Source organism: Vicugna pacos, chromosome 15 (genome assembly GCF_048564905.1).
Source record: "Vicugna pacos chromosome 15, VicPac4, whole genome shotgun sequence".
NCBI lineage: Eukaryota > Metazoa > Chordata > Mammalia > Artiodactyla > Camelidae > Vicugna > Vicugna pacos.
In genome coordinates, this window is record NC_133001.1 from 53,995,549 (window position 1) to 54,018,008 (window position 22,460).

General features: G+C 51.0%; 1 protein-coding gene and 1 long non-coding RNA gene across 2 annotated transcripts; one reads left to right on the forward strand and one right to left on the reverse strand.

The window, feature by feature from the left end:
* Positions 1–330: 330 nt before the first annotated feature.
* On the reverse strand, positions 331–4,102 carry LOC140685925 (uncharacterized). The gene is made up of 3 exons (XR_012059389.1): positions 3,854–4,102; positions 897–1,277; positions 331–445 (listed from the first exon to the last, which is right to left on the reverse strand). It is a non-coding gene; the product is annotated as an uncharacterized lncRNA (long non-coding RNA).
* Positions 4,103–15,462: 11,360 nt separating this feature from the next.
* Positions 15,463–21,890, forward strand: NTSR2 (neurotensin receptor 2). The gene is made up of 4 exons (XM_006197279.4): positions 15,463–16,086; positions 18,822–19,071; positions 20,626–20,716; positions 21,629–21,890. The coding sequence occupies exons 1-4, from the start codon at positions 15,463–15,465 to the stop codon at positions 21,888–21,890; spliced, it is 1,227 nt and encodes a 408-aa protein (XP_006197341.4).
* Positions 21,891–22,460: the final 570 nt, after the last annotated feature.

The window sequence follows — 22,460 nt, forward strand, 5'->3', positions numbered from 1 at the left end:
GAGTCAAAGCAAATGGCTAGGATGTTCGGCCAGCCTCCACCCCTGCCTTGCTCTCTGACGTGAACTCCTACTCTTCCTCTTGTCTCAACTCCAACTACACTCTTTGTCTTGCTGTTTCTCAAACTTGCTGAGAGCCTTCAACTTCAGGGCCTGAACCCTGCTGAGCCCCCCGCACACTCCCTCACCTCCTTCGAGTTTTTGCTCAAACGTCCCCTTCTCAGAGAGACCTGCGCTGTCCTCTCCACTTAAAACCACATCATCCTCCCACCTTGTGCTCCCTTCACCCTCCCCTGGCTTTATTTTTCTCCGTCACCCACCCTCCACCGGGCACATGTTTTACTTTTTATTTGCTTATTCTTTTCTCCTCCAGGAATGTAAATTCCAGGAGGGCAGGGTTATTTGTCCTTGTTATCTGCTGCTTCATCTCCAGTGCCCAGAAGGATACCTGCCAAATGGTAGAAGCCTAATGAATATTTATTACTAGAATGAATAAATGCATAAAAGACAGTCACCTGTTATTATTTTTGTTCTGGGGAACATGGGTTATGACTGACATAGAGTTGTCAATTTTTTATCTTAAAAAAGAAGCAAGGAAGGAAGGAAGGAAAGTATCATCTACTATAATAATCATCTCATAATGTAAAGTGAGGGGGTAGGGTATAGGTCAGTGGTAGAGTGTATGCTTAGCATGCACCAGGTCCTGAGTTCGATCCCCAGTACTTCCATTAAAAACAAAACAAACAAACAAACAAAAAAACCCGCAAAACTTAATTGCCTCCCCCCAACTAAACTAATACAAAAACTAACTAAATAAAAAAATTTTTTTATAAGTGGAAAATGCATTCTCTCAGGATAAATAGCAATCTTTCCCAAGAAAAAGTCACATCAACACCTACACCACACAACGCTGTCCTGTTCTGTTTCTTCACTGTGCATCAGTGAAACCTTTGGCACCATCACCCGCTCATCCACAACACCTCCCGGCGCTCAAGCTCTGCGTCATGAGGGTTCTTCCTTGAAAAAAAAGACAAGACGGCCACGTGCCCCTGGCTGGCCCTTGCTCCCCAGATGCACCTGCTCATGTCCAGATCACTCTTGGTGCTGGAAAAGGGTGGGGTCCCAGCTCTAGAAACCGGCTCGGATCCAGGCCACCCCTCGGATTACTGAGAGCCAGTGTGACACCTCCACGTGGTTCACAAACTTTACAGTTCACGCTGAATTTTCAGTGAATTTATACTTTTTCCACAGCTCCTTTGACTACATTTTTCATGCAGCTGCTAAGAGAAAAACAAAATAAGACCCTATAAACGTCGCCTCACTTACCCTGACGATAAACTGGCAAAGGCAATATATTAGCCCCCATTGGAAGGATGAAGAACCCGAGGAGCAGAGAGGCCAAGAGTAACCTCGTGGAGGTAGGGGGAGTGATGGGTAGCTCAGGTGCAGGGTACACCCTACCCCCGCCTTCTTTCCCCTACAGAGCCCAGGGGCGAGAGAGGCGGGGCGAGAGGCGGGGCGAGAGGCGGGGCGAGAGGCGGGGCGAGAGGCGGGGCGAGAGGCGGGGCGAGAGGCGGGGCGAGAGGCGGGGCGAGAGGCGGGGCGAGAGGCGGAAGTGCACGCCCGTGACTCTCCAAATAGAGAGCTGGTACAGACTTCTTGTTTTCTCCTTCCTCCTTCTCAGCCCCCTTGTCCCAGCCCTCAAGTTCAGCTCCAGGCCCATGGCCAACATAACTGATTTTCTGAGCAGCCTCACTCCAAGGGCTTCGACCTCTGGACCCAGCAGTGCGCAGGCCCAGACCTCACCGTTGGAAGCATAGCTAGCCCGCCCAGCTCTCTGCCGCGTAATTTGGCATTTTAAAACAGGAGGACACCAAATTGGACACGATGCATGTTACTGGGTATATGTCGTCTCACGTAGCTCTTGGCTCGCTGGCTGTCCTTTCCATTCGGGACGGTGTGTAGCCCCACAGGGCCGCGAGCAGGCGGAGCGGATACCTGCAACTGTCCGGAGCCCCACAGTCTTTGACTCACATAACTCATCTGAGCCTCTTAGCACCAGGCAGAGAAACTGAGTCTCTCGGAGAAGTGACCTTGTCCAAGTTCAGACACCTAGTCATTTGGAAAGCTCTGCCTGCAGCCCTGGTTTCGAGACCCTGGGTCTACATGTCTAGGGCACCTCAGCATTTTGCTTCTCAATAGCACATATACATGTGCAAAAAGAAAAATTGTTGGCAAAGAGGGGAGCCCTCATTATATACATACTTTTAATTTAAATGTGTTCAGTTATGTATATTCTTGGAAAAATACAGAGAGAGAGAATAAAAATAATAATGGAGGGATAAATTAGGAGTTTGGGATTAACAGACACACACTACTAGATATAAAATAGATAAATAAGAAGGACCTGTTGTATAGCACAGGGAACTATATTCTATTTCTTGTAATAAGCTATAATGGAAAAGAATTTGAAAAAAAAATGTATGTATATGTATAACTGAATCACTTTGCTGTACACCTGAAAATAATATTGTAAATGAACTACACTTCAATAAAAAAAATAAAAATTTAAAAATAATAATAATTTCAGCCGTGCATGGCAATTTCCTTTGCTGTTTTCTGGAGAGTAATCCCAGAGAGATCTGGGGAGACCAGATGTAGATCTGCTGTTTCGTCGCTGCCTCACCTCCCAGGAGGAACTTTGAGGTGAACATCTCACATCATGCGAGTACAGTGTTCCAGGAGAGAGGTCACAACCTGCCAAAAAGGCCAGTCGTGCGAGGCTTAACAGAAGGAATGGAAATCCGCTCTAAGGCTGTGGGAAACCGAACCTATGTTGGATTTAATAAGAGCCAACACTCGTTACGTGCATACTAAGTGCTTTATGGCTTTGACTCATTGAGTCCTCACAAAATCCCTTTTGCAGACAAGGAAATGAATCTACAAAAGGTCAATCATCAGCTAGCAAGCGGGAGAGCTGGGCCTTGAGCCCCAACAGAGAATCTATTTCATCTAGTCCCTTAGTGTTACTGCTAACATGCCAAGGAATGGAGTCTGCAGGGACTGGCATCCTCAGGGAATTTGACCACACACAATTTCTGCCTCTTGCACTAATGTTAGATTCTAATCTTTGCGTGAACACATGGCTACTATACAAAGTCCTGCACCCCTGCTCTAGCCCTGACTGGAGGGGTGGGGAGATGACTCGGATCTCTAAGTGTCAGCGAGAAAAGACCTCTGGGAACCAGCTGTGGGTGAGGGGATGGCTCCGTAGCCTTACAGGTGTGTGCCAGGTAGAGGGACTGTCCCATTCCAGAGCAAAAGGGGGTGCTGCAAATAATTACATCAAGACGATAGGTGTAACCCTGACCGACCCAGGCAAAAGCAGCTGTGTTGGGTGCTGCGGGTGACATCAAGACGGAGACACCCTTGCAGCCCTTGGGAGCTCACAGCTCAACGGGATAGAAGAGGCTGTAAATAAGAACTAGAACAGGCAGCGAGGGAGGGTGCTATCTAGAGTCAATGTTTAAAAGTATTGTTCCCCCCCGCCCCGGTGAATTTCATAAAGGGAAACGAGATCGAAACCCACAGAACATGAAGCAAAGAAAATTAAGATGTTACTTAACACGAGGATGGGGGCCCCCAACCTCAAACAGTAAGTGACATTTTACAGAGATGGTGGTGTTTGAACTGCACCTTAAAGGATGAGTAGGACGGTGATTAGCTGAGAAAGAAGGAAGAGCATCTGCCTCTGTGCAAGATGCAAAATGTATTCCAACAACAGTTTGCTGCAAGGAGTTCAATCACAAACAAATGTAACGGTGAGGAATGAAAGCAGGACTGGGTAATCACTGACCTTGCACCATTGAGCCTCCGTGTTCATCTAACTCTTTGTCCCTAGTAGAAGTCCCACTGGGAGCACGGTTATGTTCCGAGGGTGTGGTGGTTTTCCTATTTGTAGTGGCAGAGTGCTGTCTCTAGGGGGAGCTCCAGGCCTCCCTCAGACTTCCCCGGGTTGGGGGGGGCTTGCGGTGGGGGAGTGGTGCTGGATGGTTGGATGGGCCCACGAAGCTGAGAGGAGGAGCTAAAAGGCCAAAAGCTCTGCTTCCCACAGAGGGAGGGCCTGTGGCGGTTGCTTCCTAGTTTTTCTCTCTGCCCCTCCCCCACCCACACACCTACAGGGCTGTTGGTTTCAGGCCGACCCCAGGCAGTAGCCTCTCGGGAGCCCTCCCTGGACCAGGTGAGCAAACAGGTATTTCAAGTCAGCTGTGGCTCTGTGGAAAATGGACCCTTTCCTTGAGGCTGTCCTTCTATGCCCCGACTATGGTCAGGGGTACGGGCCCCAGGGGTCCCTGAAGAAAAGTATCTAGGCGGGTGTCGTCTGGCTCCCGTCCAGTCCTCTGGTCAGCAATGCCAAAGGAATTTAGGTGGCAAACATCTGTTCTGGGCAGTTGGGGCCCAAATTGCAGCCCCTGCATGAGTCTACAGGGGCTGGAGGTGGCGGGATGAGTCTGGGGTCCTGATGGTCACCTCCCTGGAGACCCAGCTAACATGACAAGCTCAGTGCCTCTGAAGAAAGAGAACACAGCCAAGCGAAGGAAGGTGAGGCCAGCTTTTGAGAGGCCTTGAATGCCGAGCGAAAATGTCTGGACGGCTCACTCAGAATTCTCCACATCGGGGGACACAGAGGTCTATATTTGTACATTTCTTCCTTACAGTGCTAAGACCAAAGGTCCAAGTGTGAGTGATTTAATTTCTCTTCACTATGATGTTTACAGTCCAACCTGTAACAAGCTATCTTTTTTTTTTCAGTTTTAGTCCTATTATTAATAATAATTACTATTTACCAAGCACCTATAAGTATTATATTATTACGCCCCATTTTACAGATGCGAAAACTAAGGCCCCAGTTCATCAAAACTTGTAACTGGTAAAACTAGGTCTTGAGCCCAGGCCCCACGGCCCCTGCCCCGCACCCTCGGATTCACATTGGGTCCCACATATTTGGCCCGTGACTGCTGGCTCTCAATTCACAGGCTGAGTGCGTGACCAAAATGAATGTCACCGTGCCCGCCCAACTAAGGAGAAATAAAATCCCAAATGGCCCGAGGAACAAATCCTGCAGACTTAGCTTTGGGGAACGCCCTGTACTCTCAAAGCCCAGCCTTCTTTTAGGTTGAACCCTTGACCTAGAAGTTTCCGCCCCCATGTGCTCTGTTTATTGAAATCCTACCCTTCTCCAAGGCCTGGCTCCAATGCCAGCTTCTCAGAGACTCCCTCCCTGGCCTTGCCAGTAGGAATTCCTCCTCATCTATGTCCTGTGAATGTGGCACCTGGCTGGGTGCAGGCTCACCCACTCATATTCTGACGTGACCTCCTGCAGGCAGGAACCAAGTCTCACTGTCTCACCCATCTCTGCACCCCATGGGGCTCTGCACACACTCAGGGCCCGGGGACCAAGCTCACAGCCTCTGGGAATGGTGGTGGCCAATGCTGCAGGGAGCTGGTGCCAACTTAACAGGTGCCTCCAAGGGCTCACGATGTGCCAGCTGCCCTTTTCCAGCCCCAGGCGTGAAAGTCCCCCACGATGGGTGAGCCACTTTTACCCTTCCCAGAAGCAGCCGGCCCAGCCCGGGCTCCCAGCCACGGCAGCTGCAGTTCCTGCCTCTTCCGTCCTGCGTGGCCAGCTCCCTTGCAGCGTCCTCCTCAGCTTTCCTGCATGGCAGTCGGTCCATCTGGGCGTCTGCCTCAGTTTCCTGCCTTGTGTTCCAGTCCTGCTTTGCAGATGCCCGACTCTGGACCTGGCCCTCCTCTGTTCTTCAAGGACTAGACTCAGCCCCCGGCAGCGGAAGGAGGCCAGCTCCCTCACTGGAGCCTGATTAGGCTCCTGGAATCCCTGCCCTGCAGCCACCCTTCAGCACAGCAGATCAGATTCTTCCAGACGTGGGCACAAGCCTGAGTCATGCCCAAGTTCCTGGGCCCCTTCAGACTCTGTGCCCGGGGGTGGACACCCAGCACGAGCCAGCGTGGCGGCGCCAGAGCCCAGTAACCCCCCTCCCCACTGCCCATCCCCTCTCCTGCCAGGGACCCTGCCTCCCCCAGGGAGGAGAGTCACAGGCGCCATGCAGTGGGGTATCCAGGCCACAGTGGGACAGCAGAGGGGCCTTTGAGGATTTTGGAATCAAGCACACAGGGCAGTGTAGGGTTGAAATGAAAAGGGACCAGAGGATTTGAAATTCTTTCTGTGGGGCTTGATTATAATGAGCCTTCAGCGAAATAAAGCATGATCTCTGTTTACAAAGTTCCCAGGCTCCCAAGCAGTGGGATGATTGGCGTTTTTCTATCTTATTTCCACTTTGCTGTAGAGTCTAGGTCTTCCATAATAAACACGCTTTTATAATCAGGAAAAATAATGAATAATCCAAAAATATATGCAGGAAACAGATATTGCCAGTGATTCCTCGGATGACAGCATCAGCAGGGTGCCTGGGGTGACAGACGGGCTAGCCTGGCATCCTGTCTCCAGATCCTCCACCGGCCTCCCGAGCCATGGTGGGCAAGTCCCAACTTCAAAGCCTCAGTTTCCTCGGCTGTCACACGGGAATGACAGTGTCGCCTGGGCTGTACAAGAGAGATGCCACGAGGATAAGACGGGCATCCCAGGGCCGCGGAGATTCAGTCCCTGTAGTGGACGTGGGAGAGCTTTAGGAGTGCCCAGCGCTGCCTACTCAGGAGAGGAGGAGCGTTTCTCAGTCAGCTCAGGGCTGCTCTGTTTAAGAGAGACATTCCAGGAGTGGAAACAAGACACAGCTCTCTTAATCCCCAATGAACCACAAAACCATCTGTTTAATCAGGGTGGGGGTACCGTTGATCGGCACAGCACTGCTGAGGGAGGTCCCATTCCTGCCCTCAGCCTGTAGTCGGAGGCTCATTGATGAGCCTCTTCTGCATCTGTCCACTCAGGAAATACCCATCCAAAGTGCCTAGCGGCCAATGATGGCAGAGGCGGGAGCAGAATCCAGACGCCCCTTCTCTCTCCTCCACTGCATTTCAGCCTGAGCCCCACCTGCATTTCAGCCTGAGCGCCAACAAGAAACAACAGCAAGGTCTCTTGCCCCTGTGAGGAAAGGAGCCTGGGGGCGGACGTAACTGAAGTGATAGGTGATAGGTGCCTCGGGGAACCAGCAGCCAGGAGGCTGTGTCTGCCCCGTGTGTGCCACATCCTTCACCCTCTTCCCGAAGGATGCTCCCTCTCTCTGCTTCCGGGGCACGTGGTCCCTCCAGTGCCAGCCCAGCCTCTGCAGCTGAGGACCAGAGGAGGAACATCAGATGTGTCCCAGACACCATCTGGGGTGGGGTTTAACACATTATCTTCACTGCAGCCGAACCCCAGCCTTTGGAAGAAAGAGTGAGCCTCGAATTCTAGCCCAGGCTCCACCCTCGGTACCCAATTCTACTTGGAATTATCTGAACACCTTCTACTCTTGCTCTGAGGCTTGAAGTGAAAATAACTACTATTGAACAAAGCCCTGGCATCCAGGATGAGACTTAAGAAAGAAAGGACGGTGTAGCCACTGGTTCTGGAGTCCAGTGGAGGCTGCAGCACACACATCACAGTCTCTGAGACAAATGACCGTGTTGATCCAGTAACTTCAACATTCGGAGCCTCCCCTCCTCACCCGCGTGCAGACACAAAAGAGCAAGGATCCCCAGCACTGTGCCTGGCAAGCAGGCGCCCTCAAATAACCCTGCTCCCCGTCTCGAGGATTAAAGCAATCACCGTTACTTTCCACCCATGGCAAGGAAAAAAGCCTTACTTCCTGAATAAGTCCTAAACCCTCTTCTATAAATGCAGCCTCCATAACCGGAGCCCCCGGGGAGCAGCTGGTCCCATCGCTTATTTGGAGAAGTGTGAAGGCACAAATCCTCAAGGACCTGAGGGACCTCAGCTGGGGTGGCGATTTGCAAGTGGCCACAGCCTGACCCTTACCCATGACCAAGGTGAATCCGGGCGGCTCTTGTCCTGTGGGGGTTCCCAGGTGGAGCCGCAGGCGTGGTCCTGTTCCTCCATAGCCAGCCAAGGGATGCCGGCCGCCTCCTCCCTGGCGCTGGGAGAGCAGGGTCCTACAGCAGTTAATTTCACCCTCACCGGAGCTGGGAGGCTGGGCCGGCGACACTGAGCCTGGAGCAGGCGGCTTCTCTTTACACCCAGGAGCCCAGCCAAGTCACAAGGCTCAGGCAAAGAGCAGAGTGTTGAATTGCAAATCCTCTCCCACCTGGGACTGGCTAACAAAACAACACCTCCTGTTCCCTGAAGGATGTAGAAATTTCCCCCAGATGCCAGTCTCTCTAAACTTTGTGAGAGGAACACCCTGGTGAGGGGGCGTGACCCTGGCTGGCTGACTGCTGGCCATTCTGGTCTCACCAGCCCAGAGGAATTTGTAAGACTCAGAGATTGACTAACTGCCCCCAAGATCACAGAGCAACAAAGGACAGAACTGGGATTCAAATCCACCGAGGGCTGTCACCAGAGGGGATTTGAGAGATCACCGCGTGTGCTGGGTGCAGGGAACCTTGCAAAAAAGGCTGTGTGGACTGTAGTCAGTTCACTTTCTGTTCCATCAGTGTTCCCACAAAAGCTATGGGAATCCTTTCTCTCTGTGCCTAGGTACCCCCCGAGGAGTCAGAAGGCTGGGTTCGGTGGCCTCCCTTCCCCAGGGAGCCACATCGTCATCTCTGCAAGCTCAGCAGCAGCATCGTGATGCCTCGCTGGATCTGAATGCTCTCCACACACCGGGCAGCCAGGCATTCAAGCTGCTTTCTGGTACATATTCTGCCAGCAACCCTATAAGTTTACAGAAGTACAGTAGGAGCTGAAGAACTGGTCTTGGGTCATGAAGCGGGAAATGACCGAGCAGGGCCAGGTTGGCTCCAACACGGTACTTGAAATGTGGTTCTCATCCTACCAGGAGCTGTGGATTCATGGCGATGGGGCCAAGCTCAGAGGAGGGCAGGTTTAGAGGGCCCTGCGGCAGGCGGGGAGGGAGGGCACATAACTGGGGTGGTTTCTGGGCGAGGCCGGGGGTCACAGGGTGCGCTGCAGGGGTGGGTGTAGAGGTTTCGCTCTAGTTTGACAGGGACCGAGGGAGACAGCTTCCCTGACACTTAGCCCAGAGGAACCTGTCGCCGCCTCGATGCCCAGAGCTGCTGCTGCTCCTCGTGTCCTCCTGCGATGCTAAGACCAACTGCCTCCTGACGTCCCTCAACTCTACTCCACACCCTGAGACGTGCCGTCCCTGGCCCTCCAGCTCCCCCCCAGCCAGGCCTGGCTGGTCCACCCTCTTCACTCCTCTTCCTCCTTCCCTCTTGAGGGGGGTCCCTGATCAGGAATCCATCAGGGGCTATGGTGGGAGTGAGGTGGACAAATACACGAAAGGCGCTGGGTGTGTCCCATCTAAGCAATGGGTATAATGACTTTCCTTTACAGGCTGGGGTCGGTGGCTTCCCAGGTGCTCCACCCAGGAAGGAGCTGGGAAGTATTCAACCCCAGTCCAGTTCCCAGGTCACCATGATCCTGGCCACACTGTGCTGCTGGCCTTCCTCACCCCAGAGGGGAGCGCAAAGTGCAGGGAGGGACCAAGACACATTGTCCCAGAGCCGGGGCCCCCAACTTCCCCACTGGAATGGGGCCCTCTCTGAATGCCCCCAGATGTCCTAAACGTAAGGGAGGAAAATAACACTTTAAGACGCTTCTACTGAGCTGGGTTCCCACCACTCTTCCTATTTTTAATTCATCCTCTCAAGATATTTTAAGAACCTCATGACCAAGGAGTGATAAGATTGTGAGTAACTCTACCTGGTGGTGTTGAGCATTAGGTGGCAGTCTGATAGGTGCACAGCGCCACACGGGAGAGGCTGCCCTGCACCCAGCACACCGGCCTCCCCGCATCCAGCCGGAGGTGCAGTCACGTGCAGCCTCGCAGCGAACAAGGGGGGAGGGCGTGGCCCTGGGTGCTCCGAGCCCAGGCAGGTTTCACAGCCCTGCTGGCCACACGTGTTGGAGATGGGAGATCAGGCTGACGCATGTCCCGCTGCCGCGGACAGCCTGCACTGGTTTGCCTGGTGCACCTGGGAATGGGGACGTGAGTGTTGACGGGGCTCCCGGAAGCGCCAGGTGATGACTGAACCTCACCATCTGAGTCACGCAGACCTGGGCTCTGGGTCTGACTCAGCCCCTAGAAGCTGTTCTGACTCAGGCCTTTAAGAGCCTTTGTTTCCTTATCAGGGAAATGCGGATAAAAATAGTGTCTCCGTCATAGGGCTGCTGCGGGGATACTCGAGGCCATGCACAGACAGTCCCTGTCACAACACCTGGCACGTATCAGACCCTCAAAAGCGGTGACAACTATTCATCCTCACATAACCTTGAGGTGGGCATTAACACTCCCACTTTACACACGAGGAAACGGAGGCTCTGTTTCACTTGGGACTTCCACGGGCTGTGCTCTGCAACTTGTCCTCCACGGGAGCTCCTGAGGACTGTCACTGACCCAAAGGACCACAGCCAGGACCACGCTGGATTTCCCCAGAAACATGGCCCCTGCATGCTCACAGCTGGGAGAAGCCACAGGGCACCCCTTTCCCCCTGGCTGCCGGGTCCACAGTCTGGGAGTCTCCTGTGAGCCCCCCAGGAGCACTTTGGGTTTTCCCATTTCTAAGCCTTAGCTCATGCCATGACCCCTTCCTGGAAAGCCTGTCCCCTCCTCTCTTCCTTTTCAGATTTGCCCACTATCTAGGCCCAGGTCAAACCTCCCCCCATCCATGGAGCCCTCTCTGATCTCTTGACTCCATAAAGATGTTTCCATTCTTTGACTTTTGAGAAAAAGGATGCAGGGCTGGGGATAACATTTCTGAGCTTCTTCCAGGGGTCAAGTGCTTTTCTCACACATATCACCTCTGATTCCCAAGGTTAGGTGCTATCCTTTCCCAGATGAAACAGACTCAGAGGGGCTCACCTGGCAGGAGGAGGTGGAGCTCAGAATCCTCACCATCCACTCCTCTTATTCGACACTGAGAGTGTGCCGGGACAGGTGAGCTACCTGCCAGTTTACATCTTATTTTCTCACCCACCGTAGGGACAGGGTCCAGGCCTTACTCATCTTTAGCTCCAATAGTACCTCACACAGTAGGGGACACAGCATGTGAAAAAGTCACCTCGGCTTTTTAAAAATTAATAAACTATGTTTTAGAGCAGTTTAGGCTCACAGCAAAACTGAGCTGGAAGTACAGAGTTCCCTTAGAGTCCCTGTTCCCACACACATACAACCTCGTCACTGTCAACAGCCCACAACCATGGGGTACAGTTTATAATCAGTGACCCTAAATTGATTGATCATTATCCCTCAAAGTGCATAGATTACATGAAGGTTCACTCCCGGTGTTTTACATTCTGTGGTTTTGACAGGTGTCTAAGGACGGGTATAACCTTCAATGAGATCACACAGAGGAGTTTCACTGCCCTGAAAGTCCTCTGTGCTCTGCCCATCACCTCTCCCTCCCTCCATGTCTTTTCATGTCTGGATAGCCCATTTTTAAAAAAATTTTAAGGTTTCTACATTATTCTTTTTTTTTAATGGAGATACTGGGATTGAACCCAGGACATTGTGCATGTTAAGCATGTGCTCTACCACTGAGCTGTACCTCCACCCCAATAGTTCCTTATTTTTTAGTGCTGGATAATATTCCATTATCTGGATATACCACAGTTTATTTATCCATTCACCTTCTGAAGGTCATCTTGGTTACTTCTAAGTTTTGCAACTATAAATAAAGCTTCTATAAACATCTCTGTGTGGGCTTTTGTGGTGATGTAAATTTTCAGCTCCTCTGGATAAATACCAAGGAGCACAATTGCTGGCTCGTACGGTAGGAGTACGTTTAGTTTTGTAAGAAACCACCAAAACGTCTCCCAAAGTGGCTGTAACAGTCTGTATTTCCCACCAGCAGTGGATGAGAGTTCCTGTTGCTCCACATCCTTGTTGGCATTTGGTGTTGTCAGTGTCCCCCATTTCAGCTATTCTAATAGGTGACTGATGGTAGCTCTTGGTTCTTTTAATTTGCATTTCTCTGATGACACATGATGTGGAGTGTCTTTTAATATGCTTACTTGCCATCTGTATATCTTCTTTGGTGAGGTGTCTGTTCAGGTCTCTGGCGCATTTTTAAATCAAGTCAGTTTTCTTATTGTTGAGCATTTAGAGTTCTGTATAGATTTAAATAACAGCCCTTTTTCATGCACATATGCTAGGTCCATTAAGGTTGTAGCAGAAAACAGATGGGATATTCGAGCTGGGTCCTTGATGATAATAAGGGAGCTGTTTGGAAGGATATGGGGAGGGGTGAAGGAGACCAGCAGAGGGTGGTGGTGAGACCTGAGCAAGCAAGGGGGTGCGAAGGCCACCCTTGGGTTGTGGGGGAAGGAGAGAAAGCAGCGACCTGAGGTGTTGGCAGGCAGGATATTGGCCCCCAAAATTGTCCACATCCAAATCCCCAGAACCTTTGACTATGTTATGTTACACAGGTTGTGGTGCATCTTCTGCCCCCCTCTCTCTCTCTCTCAAAACACACAGACACACACACACACATAAACACACACACAGAGACTCTGTTGTTCCCATGAAGGCAAACTCCATTCTTCTGAGTTGGAAACCCTCACCATGACTCAATCCTGGAGTGAGGGAAACAGGGAATTAACTGTCTTTTTTCCCCAAGGTTTAAGTAGCAAGTAATCTTTTCAGGTCATTCATTGGCATCAGGACCAAAAGCTGATCGGGGTTGGAAGCTGTCGTAGTCTGCTCAGGCTGCCATAACAGAACACCATAGATGGGGACTCAAACAACAGAAATGTATTTTCTCACAGTTCTGGAGGCTGGAAGTCCCAGATTAAGGTGCCGATAGCTTTGGCTGCTGGTGTGAGCTCTCTTCCTGGCTTGTAGACATTGTCCTTCTCACTGTGTCCTCATGTGGCAGAGAGAGAGAGAGTGGCGGGCAGAGGGTGGGGGAGGGGAGCTCTCTGCTGTCTCCTCTTATACGGATACTAATCACCCTCATGACCTCATTTAACCCTAATTACTTCCTTACTCCAAATACAGTCACACTAGGGCTTAGTAGGGCTTCCACATGTGAACTGGGGAGGGGGAACACAATTCAATCCACAGCAGAAGCCCTTTTATGGGATCCTACAGGCAACAGGCAAGAAAGTCAAGAACCCAAGCACACAAAGCAAGCAGAAAACCCAGATTCCTGGCCACAGAGGCCCCTCCTGCCTGGCCAGGAAGCCTTGTCAGTGCTTTACACTACTGCCCGGACAGCCCGAGGCAGAGCACCCCCCACTTCTGGCATCCCTGGACTCCGAACTGCTGCCCTTCTGTAACTGCCCACACCCGGCAGCGCCCTCCAGCACCGCACAATCAGAGATCAAGGAACTTGGCCTGGTCTGTGGCTAAACAGGAAAGCCAAGATTTTGATCCTAATGTAGACAGAGGAGGATATCAAGGATCAGAGTCTTCCAGTACAGGCAGAAACCAATCTTAACACAGTGATGGTTTTATTCAGAAGCAAAATTACATTCTCGTGGGCACTGAAGAAGCAAGCTCTAGGCTCAGAGCATCCGTACATGGATATGCTCTCTAGAAGAGTCTCAGGTTGGGGGACCATGTATGAGATTTATAATCAGAGGCATGTCCATCCTTCTCCTCTGGTCCCCTGGGTGAAGATAGAATTTCCAAGCCCCCTGCTACCCACTGGGTGTGTCACTGGCATTGAATCTTGCTCACTCCCTCATTAGCTGTACTCTACCCTCCTCCTCTGACTTGGCTGGAGAGGCCCATCCACAGAAGACAGAAAGGAAACTTTCCTCTTTCTGCATGACAGAGGATGCTTGCTTGGAGCTGTCCTTCAGGGGCAACAACAATGCCTCTTCACAGCTCTGACACTCCATCCTGGAAAAACAGACTCAACCCCCAAAAGTATCACAAATGAAGAACCAGAGACTGTCCCCTTTTCCTTGGAGCATCCTTACCTTGTGGGAATTAAGGATTTCACTCCCTAAAGTGACAGCCTGAAAATGTCAGCCCCGATGATTCCTATCTGCTCAGTGCTCTAACCCAAAGAGGTAAGAAAAACAGATCATAGTATTTTCAGGTGAGCAAACTAGGCTAAGAGAGACTGGTGGCTTGTCCAAAACACACAACCAGTGATCAGCAGAGCTCAGACTTGTACTCACCTCTTCTGACTTCACCCCGGGTTCTCTCCACGCTTCCAGCCTAGACCTGGGGAGCCTAAGTACTTGGGGAATTCTTCCAAGGGGAGGGAAGCAGGGACTCGCCTCTTCCCAGCCTTACTGAGCTCCATGAAATCTAGTAAAAAGTTTAAAATGTATTAATACTGCTTATTTTCTTTAAAGAACATTTGTCTAAAACTCATATGTATGGAATCCTTGTTATGGACTGAACTGTGTCCCCTCAAAACTTCCATGTTGAAGCCCTAGTCCCCAAAGCCACTGTGTGGTTGTATATTCAGATGGAAGATGAAGCATCACTGGGCCATAACAACGTTGCTGAACACAGAAAGTCAGGAGACCTGGTTCTGCCCCTAAATGCCCCAAGATCTAAGGGTGAGATAAGAAGGCCTCTGCAAGGGCCTTTCAGCTCTAAAGTTGTGGTGCTAGGAAAGAGACCAATGGAAGGTTTTTAAAACATGCTAAACCCACTTCTTGTCACTTCCTCCCACTGCTCCATGAGAATGACATTCTCAAGGGACTGGGGAAGCATGATACCAGGATGAGGCATCTGATGGTGACAAAGGAGCTCCTGGGGGATATTAGTGCAGCACCGAACCAGCCTTCAGCAAGAAGATGAAAGAGCCCTTTAGCAAGAAGAGTAACAGCTGCAAAATGTTGATGTGCTCGTAAATTCTTGACCAGTTGTCCCTGGGGCTGTACACACAGAGAGCAGCACAGCATAGGGGCACATGGTACATGTGGGATGCCTATTTATGCTGCAGGTAATAAGTTTCACACAGATTCACTCAATCTTCACAAGGATGCTGCAAAGTAGATAATATTTTTTAAATGCAGAAACAGATTGAGTGAGGATAAAAATAACTTGCCCAAGGTCACACAGCTAGGAAGTGGAGGCGTCTGTCTGGCTCAACTCATGTCTGCAGGTTCCCCCCCAAAGAGTCCACCATCCACCCAGCACGTGTTTCCCTGCTTGGAACTGAACTGAGAAATGTGAGCTTGGCTAACCGGCTTACACTTGTGATCCTGCGCTGGCTCCGGGGCACCCTTCGAGGGGCGTGTCCTCCCATTCTGGAGGTTCCCAGAGAGGAGGCGGCGCTCGTTAACAGGGCAGTTTGCCCAGTCTCCGGGCAGTGAGAAGGAGGGAGCGGCGCCGCGGGAGCCGGATGGAGACCAGCAGCCCGCGGCCCCCGGGCCCCAGCCCGGGCCCCACCCTGAGCCTGGATGCCCGCCTGGGCGTGGACACGCGCCTCTGGGCCAAGGTGCTGTTCACCGCGCTGTACTCGCTCATCTTCGCGCTGGGCACGGCGGGCAATGCGCTGTCCGTGCACGTGGTGCTGAAGGCGCGGGCCGGGCCCCCGGGGCGCCTGCGCTACCACGTGCTCAGCCTGGCCCTCTCCGCCCTGCTGCTGCTGCTGGTCGGCATGCCCATGGAGCTTTACAACTTCGTGTGGTTCCACTACCCCTGGGTCTTCGGCGACCTGGGCTGCCGCGCTTACTACTTCTTGCGCGAGCTGTGCACCTACGCCACGGTGCTCAGCGTGGCCTGCCTGAGCGCCGAGCGCTGCCTGGCCGTGTGCCAGCCCCTGCGCGCCCGCAGCCTGCTGACGTTGCGCAGGACTCGCCGCCTGCTGTCGCTCGTCTGGGCCGCCTCGCTCGGCCTGGCCCTGCCCATGGCAGTCATCATGGGGCAAAAGCACGAGCTGGAGACGGCGGGCGGGGAGCCAGAGCCCGCCTCGCGCGTGTGCACCGTGCTGGTGAGCCGCACCACGCTGCAGATCTTCATCCAGGTAAGGGGGAGAGGCGACCAGACGACCTGTGTTTCCATCTCTAATACTCGCGACCAGCCAGAAAGTTGGGTCTCATTGCCCCATTTTACGGAGGATTTGGGGAGAGACTTGGCTAAAGTGAAGCATTAAGAGAAGTCCAGAAAAGAATGACATGTTGCCATTTGCAGCAACATGGATGGACCTAGAGAATATCATCCTCAGCCAGACAGAGAAAGACAAGTATTATATGATTTCACTCATATGTGGCATCTAAAAAATAATACAAATGAATTGACATAATGAAACAGAAATAGACTCACAGACATTGAAAACAAATTTATGGTTACCAAAGAAGAAAGGGAGAGGGGAGGGATAAGTTGGGAGTATGAGATTAACAGATACAAATTACTGTATTAAAATAGATGAGCAACAAGGATATACTGTATAGCATAGGGAAATATTTCAGTATCTTGTAATAACCTATAATGGAAAATAATCTGAAAAAAACATGTATACACATAACTGAATTACTTTGCTGTATACCTCAAACTAATACCATACTGTAAATTAACTATATAAGAAAGAAAGAAAGAGAGAGAGAGAGAGAAAGGAAGAAAGGAAGAGAGAAAGAGAGAGAGAAAGGAAGAGAGAAAGAGAGAAGGAAAGAAAGAAACAAAGAGAAAGAAAGAAAGAAAGAAAGAAAGAAAGAAAGAAAGAAAGAAAGAAAGGAAGAAAGAAAGGAAGGAAGAAAGAAAGAAAGAAAGAAAGAAAGAAAGAAAGAAAGAAAGAAAGAAAGAAAGAAAGAAAGAAAGAAAAAGGAAGGAAGGAAGGAAAAGGAGAGGGGGAAAAGTCCAGATTTGAATTCAAAATTAACTCTGAAAGTCTGTTCTTCCTACTCTTGCAGGAGTGGTGATCAAACGTGACTGGGTCTAAAATTACCTCAGGAGCTGGTAAAAATATAGATTGCTTGACCCACCCCAGGCTTCTGCTTTTTTATTATCACCAAAACAAGTCATCTTTAGCCCCCCGACAAGCTGGGAAGAACAACTAGTTTAATGGGATTTTAAGCCTGAATAAAAGAGAGGCCTGAATATTCAACATTAATGAAGGATAAAAAAAATACATATACCGACTGCAGCCTTAACAAGAACACAGGAAAATGTGAAGTTAAACCCAATAAGAAAACATTCCGCTTGCTTCAGAAGTTGCTTACTATGGTCCCTACAGGAAGAATGACTCAGAACTGGCTAGGTAAGATCCCCAATTTTTTAAAATCCACTTCCTATACCAGACATTTTGGCAAGTTGTCAAATTCCTTACCCCAATCTGGACCTGATGATAAAGGAAACCAAACCAAAACAAAAAATACCAAAACCCATCAGCAGTAACCACACTAATGGAACTGGTTGTGCAGGGAATCAAGACAGCAGTCAGAATAAGGGAGCCCACTGACAACAGTGGGAGCTGCTCCTCTGAGCAATGCTTCCGGTGGACTAACCATGAACTCAGACCTCAGCAGTCCAGCCCACCTGCCGCCTGCCCCAGCGCTGGACCAAGCACATCATAGCCACAGAGCAGCACGGGATGCTCACCCACCTCCCAGCATCCCAGCAGCCTCCATGCAGGTTCTGAGCTGCAGTGGAATTGCCCAGCAGAATAGTCAGTGCACTGCTGCTCCTGCCCCAGGCCTGACTCCCCAGCTCCCTGCTGCACCCTGGGGTGGCCCTGGCAAAGAACCGACAACCACAGGCCCAAAAGGCCTGGTAGTCAAGTTCCACCACTCTTCACAGACTAGGGTAGTGGTTTCCAGGCCATACTTATGTTGGAGTTAGGCTTGAGAGAGAGAAAAGTGTCAGGCGATGTTTGCGTTGCAAATATGCTACTTGCAGAATTTCCATGGTGCAGACGGACCCATGCAATAAAACACGAGAAGTGTTCGAGGGGCAAGCTTTTGATGTTATATGTAGTGAATTCCTTCAGTGTAACAGCATTATTTGACAAATGGTATAGGTAAAAAATGTTTAACCTGAGACATACAGTCTATGTTAACACAGCAAAATAACCAGACTCAAATTAAGATTATTTTGGTCCACCTTTCTTCTTGGGTCTTATCAGTGAGTTGATTCATTATCCATATTAATCAGTGCTTTTTGACCAAGGAAATTGCTCAAGGAGTTTTTGAAAGTATAAAAAGCTGTACAGACATACTTCGTTTCATTATCCTTCACATTGTGTTCGTTACAAATTGAAGATTTGTGGCAACCCAGAGTTGAGCAAGTCTATCGGCACCATTTTTCCAACAGCATTTGTTCACTTCATGTCTGTATGTCACATTTTGGTAATTCTCAAAATATTTCAAACCCTCCTCCAGCAAAAAGATTATGACAATCTGAAGGCTCAGGTGATGGTTAGCATTTTTTAGCAGTATGGTGTTTTTAATTAATTTCTTAAATATGGTTTTGGTTTGTAGGTTTTTTTTCCATTTTAATTTCTTCTCCTCTGTTTTCTCAATTCTTTTTCTTTCTAGAATATTATTATGTAGATGGTAACCATCCGAACCTTCCCAAATTTTCTTCTCTCTTCTATTTTCATTGCTCTCTCTCTCTACTTTCTGAGAGTTTTCTCAACTTCGTCTTGTAAACCTGCGATCGCCCCTTCCTGATGCTGAGACCCCTGGCCCTTGGGCACAGCCTGGTGACTGGAGCATCGCTGAGCCTTGGTGCTACCGCTGTAACCCTTGGAATTACCTTTTCCAGGTGAACGTGCTGGTGTCCTTCGTGCTCCCTTTGGCATTAACTGCCTTCCTAAATGGGGTCACCGTGAGCCACCTGGCAGCCCTCTGCTCCCAGGTGCCACCCCCTCCTGCCACAGGCAGTTCTGCCCCCGGTCGCCTGGAGCTAATGAGAGAGGAGAGGAAGACACTGTCCCTGGGGGGCCAGGCCAGCCTGGTGAGACACAAGCACTCCAGCCGCATCCACGGCCTCCAGCACAGCATCCAGGTTCTCAGTTAAGTGCCCGGTAACGCCACCCTGAGAAGAAGGGCTGACTCCACGGCTGCCTCCCCCAGCCCCTGGTCACATGACCTTGGGCAAGTTACTGCCTCCCTCTAGGCCTCATTTTCCTGTATGCACTGGGGAATCACAGACTCACCAACAGGCTTCTGTCTGGTGGAGTGCTGTAATTAAAGGAAAGAGCAGAAATTATGTACTTGAATCCCCCATCTGCGCCCGGGAGCGGTACACAAAGACAAGCAGGTGCCGGGCTACTTTTCAGGGAGTCTGGTCGTACAGGTGGACGTGAACAGCGGATGTAGTTAATGACCTGCCGACCTGGAACTGCGGACTCAGACCAGCTGTGTGTCCAAATCCAGTTCTCCACTAACTCTCCACTTTTCCCTGAAACAACATTGATCTGTTTGGCTGTTTGTCTTTTAAGTATCTGGGCAAACTTGCCTTTGGTTTTAAATGATAACTTTGACAGGCACAGGAAAGCAAAGGTCTCTCCAAGCACCTGCGGTAATCTAGGCACTCACTAAGACCTGGGAGGACCGAGTAAAAGCCCGGGTCTCTGCTGTCATCAACGCCATGGCCTTGTGCACAGGCTGGAATGTGAGAGCTCAGTGGAATGGGATGAGACAAGCAGCAAAGGCAGCACACGGAGGGCCTGGACTTGCTGCCATAGGCAACGGGCTGTCACTGACAGAGTCGGTGTCCAGGACTGACAGGGGACTTTCTCTTGAGATACAGTGCTCAGCAGTCTTTGGAGGGTGGGCTGTCCAGTGCTTCTCAAACTTCCGTGTGCATTAGGCTGATGTGGAGGGTCCACTGGGCCCCAGCCCAGAGATTCTGTGTGCCTGAGATTCTACATGTCTAACATGCTCCCAGTTGATGTGGATGCTTCTGGTCCACAGGCCACAGTGGACTGAAAGATGGGCAAGAGTAGAAGGAGGGAAGGGAAGGTTAGGGACAATGGGGCCAACTAGGAGACTGCTGTCATAGTTCAGTGGAGGGAAGACAGGGCCCCTTGGGGTGGGCACAGTGAAGGAGAGGGGAAGGATCGGAGAGGAGAGATCCTAGGGAGGAGCTTTTCAATACACTGGATCTTGAGGGTAACGGGAAAAGAAGACGACTCTCTGGCTTATGACCTGAGTGTCAGATGGATGGTGGTGCCATCAATCTATCAGAAAACGGGACAGAAGAGGGAGAGGCTTTATAAGGCAGAAGGACATTTAAGTTCTGCTGTCTCTGCAGTTCGACAACCAAGTGAGAATATGTAGCCCTGAGTTGGGAGTATATCCTGGTGGCCAGGAGGATATAGATGTTATAGAAGCTTCTAGAAACATGTCAGTGTACAGGTCAGGATTAAAGTGGACAGGTTTGGGCTTGGAGACAGATCCAGATAAGGGTGCTTCAGATAACCTCAAAGTCCCCTTCCAACCCTTAGACTCTAGGAACCAGTTCCCGGGAAATGCTGCTGTCACTTCAGACAGCTCCCTCCCTGGAGAGGGTGTAACTGAGCCCGTGTTTGCTCTCTGTCCTGTCTCTCCCGACCTGTCTGCAGGGGCCATCGTGGCCGTGTATGTCGTCTGCTGGATGCCGTACCATGCCCGCAGGCTCATGTACTGCTACATCCCCGACGACAGCTGGACTGAGTGAGTGTGGGGAGGAGCCCAGCATATGGGGAGTGGCCACGGGTGGGGCCTGGGCCTCCTCTGCTGTCCAGGGGGACCCCCAGTTGCTGGGCTCTCTGAAACTCTGGCCTCCATTCTAGCTAGTCCTGCGCAGTCTGTTACCTCAAAAGCTCCAGGCTTGGAGTGGGGAACAGCACATTATCTAGAAACCGCTCTGGCCTGGTAAGGCCATGTGCACGGTGGTCAGGGCTGTGGGCTTCCTGGCTTTGGGATGGAGAGCAGCCTGCAGGCCGGGGAGCAGGGCTACGGCCCTGTTATTACAAGGAGAGAGGGTGGATACTCAGAGCTGGGATTCCAGGAGTTAACCAAGGCCCCTTAGACAGAGACCAGACCCTGCACACGCTTTCTACGACACAACTGGAGAACAGCGGAGAATCCATTATCTTCCTTTTGGAAATCCCTATGCCCTGATCATAAGCAAAACTCAGATATCTGAGAGGAGAGGGAGCCCATGTAGCCCCCAAGGAAACAGTCAACAGATGCCTCCTACAGGATAGCTACTGGTGCTCGGCCCCCAACACGTGCATAACCCTTTCCATGGCGACGGGGGCGTGGCCTCTCAGAAAGACTTTCTCCTGTAGTGAAGCCACATTTCTTCAATCCCACCTGCAGCACGAGGCTCCCAGTGTTGCAGTGGGCTGGACAAGGACCCTGTCAATCAGCAGGTGTGGGCCTGGAGCTAGGAGTGGGGACTCATAGACGCTGGGTGGGGGCCCCACCGAGGGCAGCTGGTAACGATGGGGCATTTCTTGAATTTACACTGAGCTCCCCGTAGCAGAAAACAGGCCTGCCTCACCCCGGCCTGGGGAGGACAGGGGCACTCCCCAGCAGAGGGGGAGGAGGCTCACCAGGCCTTCTGGGTTTCTCTTGCAGCAAGCTCTACGATTTCTATCACTACTTCTACATGGTGACAAACACGCTTTTCTACGTCAGCTCAGCGGTGACCCCTGTCCTGTACAATGCTGTGTCTTCCTCCTTCAGAAAGCTCTTCCTGGAAGCCCTCGGCTCCCTGTGTCCAGAGCACCACCGCATGGAGCCATTCTCCCCGGAAAGCCCGGAGCCCCGCCCCAGTGGATACAGCTTCCGGCTCTGGGGCCCCCCTAGGAAGCCCGGCCTGGATGACATCGAAGAATAAGAATAACAATGACAGCCCAGGCGTCGAGCACTCAGACAAGCAACCTCACCACTAATAATCCAAGCCGTGCGGTCAGGCGGGTCTACACGGACCGCAGTCCTGCCCCTTACAGCCGTGCAACGGCAGGCGAGTCACTTACACCTGTTGGCTTCCGTCCCCTCACCTGTATGATGGAGACGGTTAATAGCCATCTCCTAGCGTTGTCTGAAGATTGAATGCCTAGCACGGTGCCTGGTGTATAATATAGGATATGTTTCACTGGCATTATTTCTGTGGTTCTTGCTGCTATCATTATTATTATTATTATTATTATTATTATTATTATTATTATTATTATTATTATTATTGCTGTTTTCTGCTCTCCTGAAAGTCCACCACCTTCTGCGGTAGTTTTATGCTCAAAGTTTGTAGGCTCAGATGTCCTTTGGAATTTCTGCCGAAGACAAAGCAACAGTGCCCAGAAGCTGACTGCACTGTTGAGTCACATGAGCTGTAATAAAATCCTGCAGCCTGTCCCAATGAGGGGGTGGCTGATCACAGTGACAAGAGCGTTCTGCGGGCTCTGGAAAG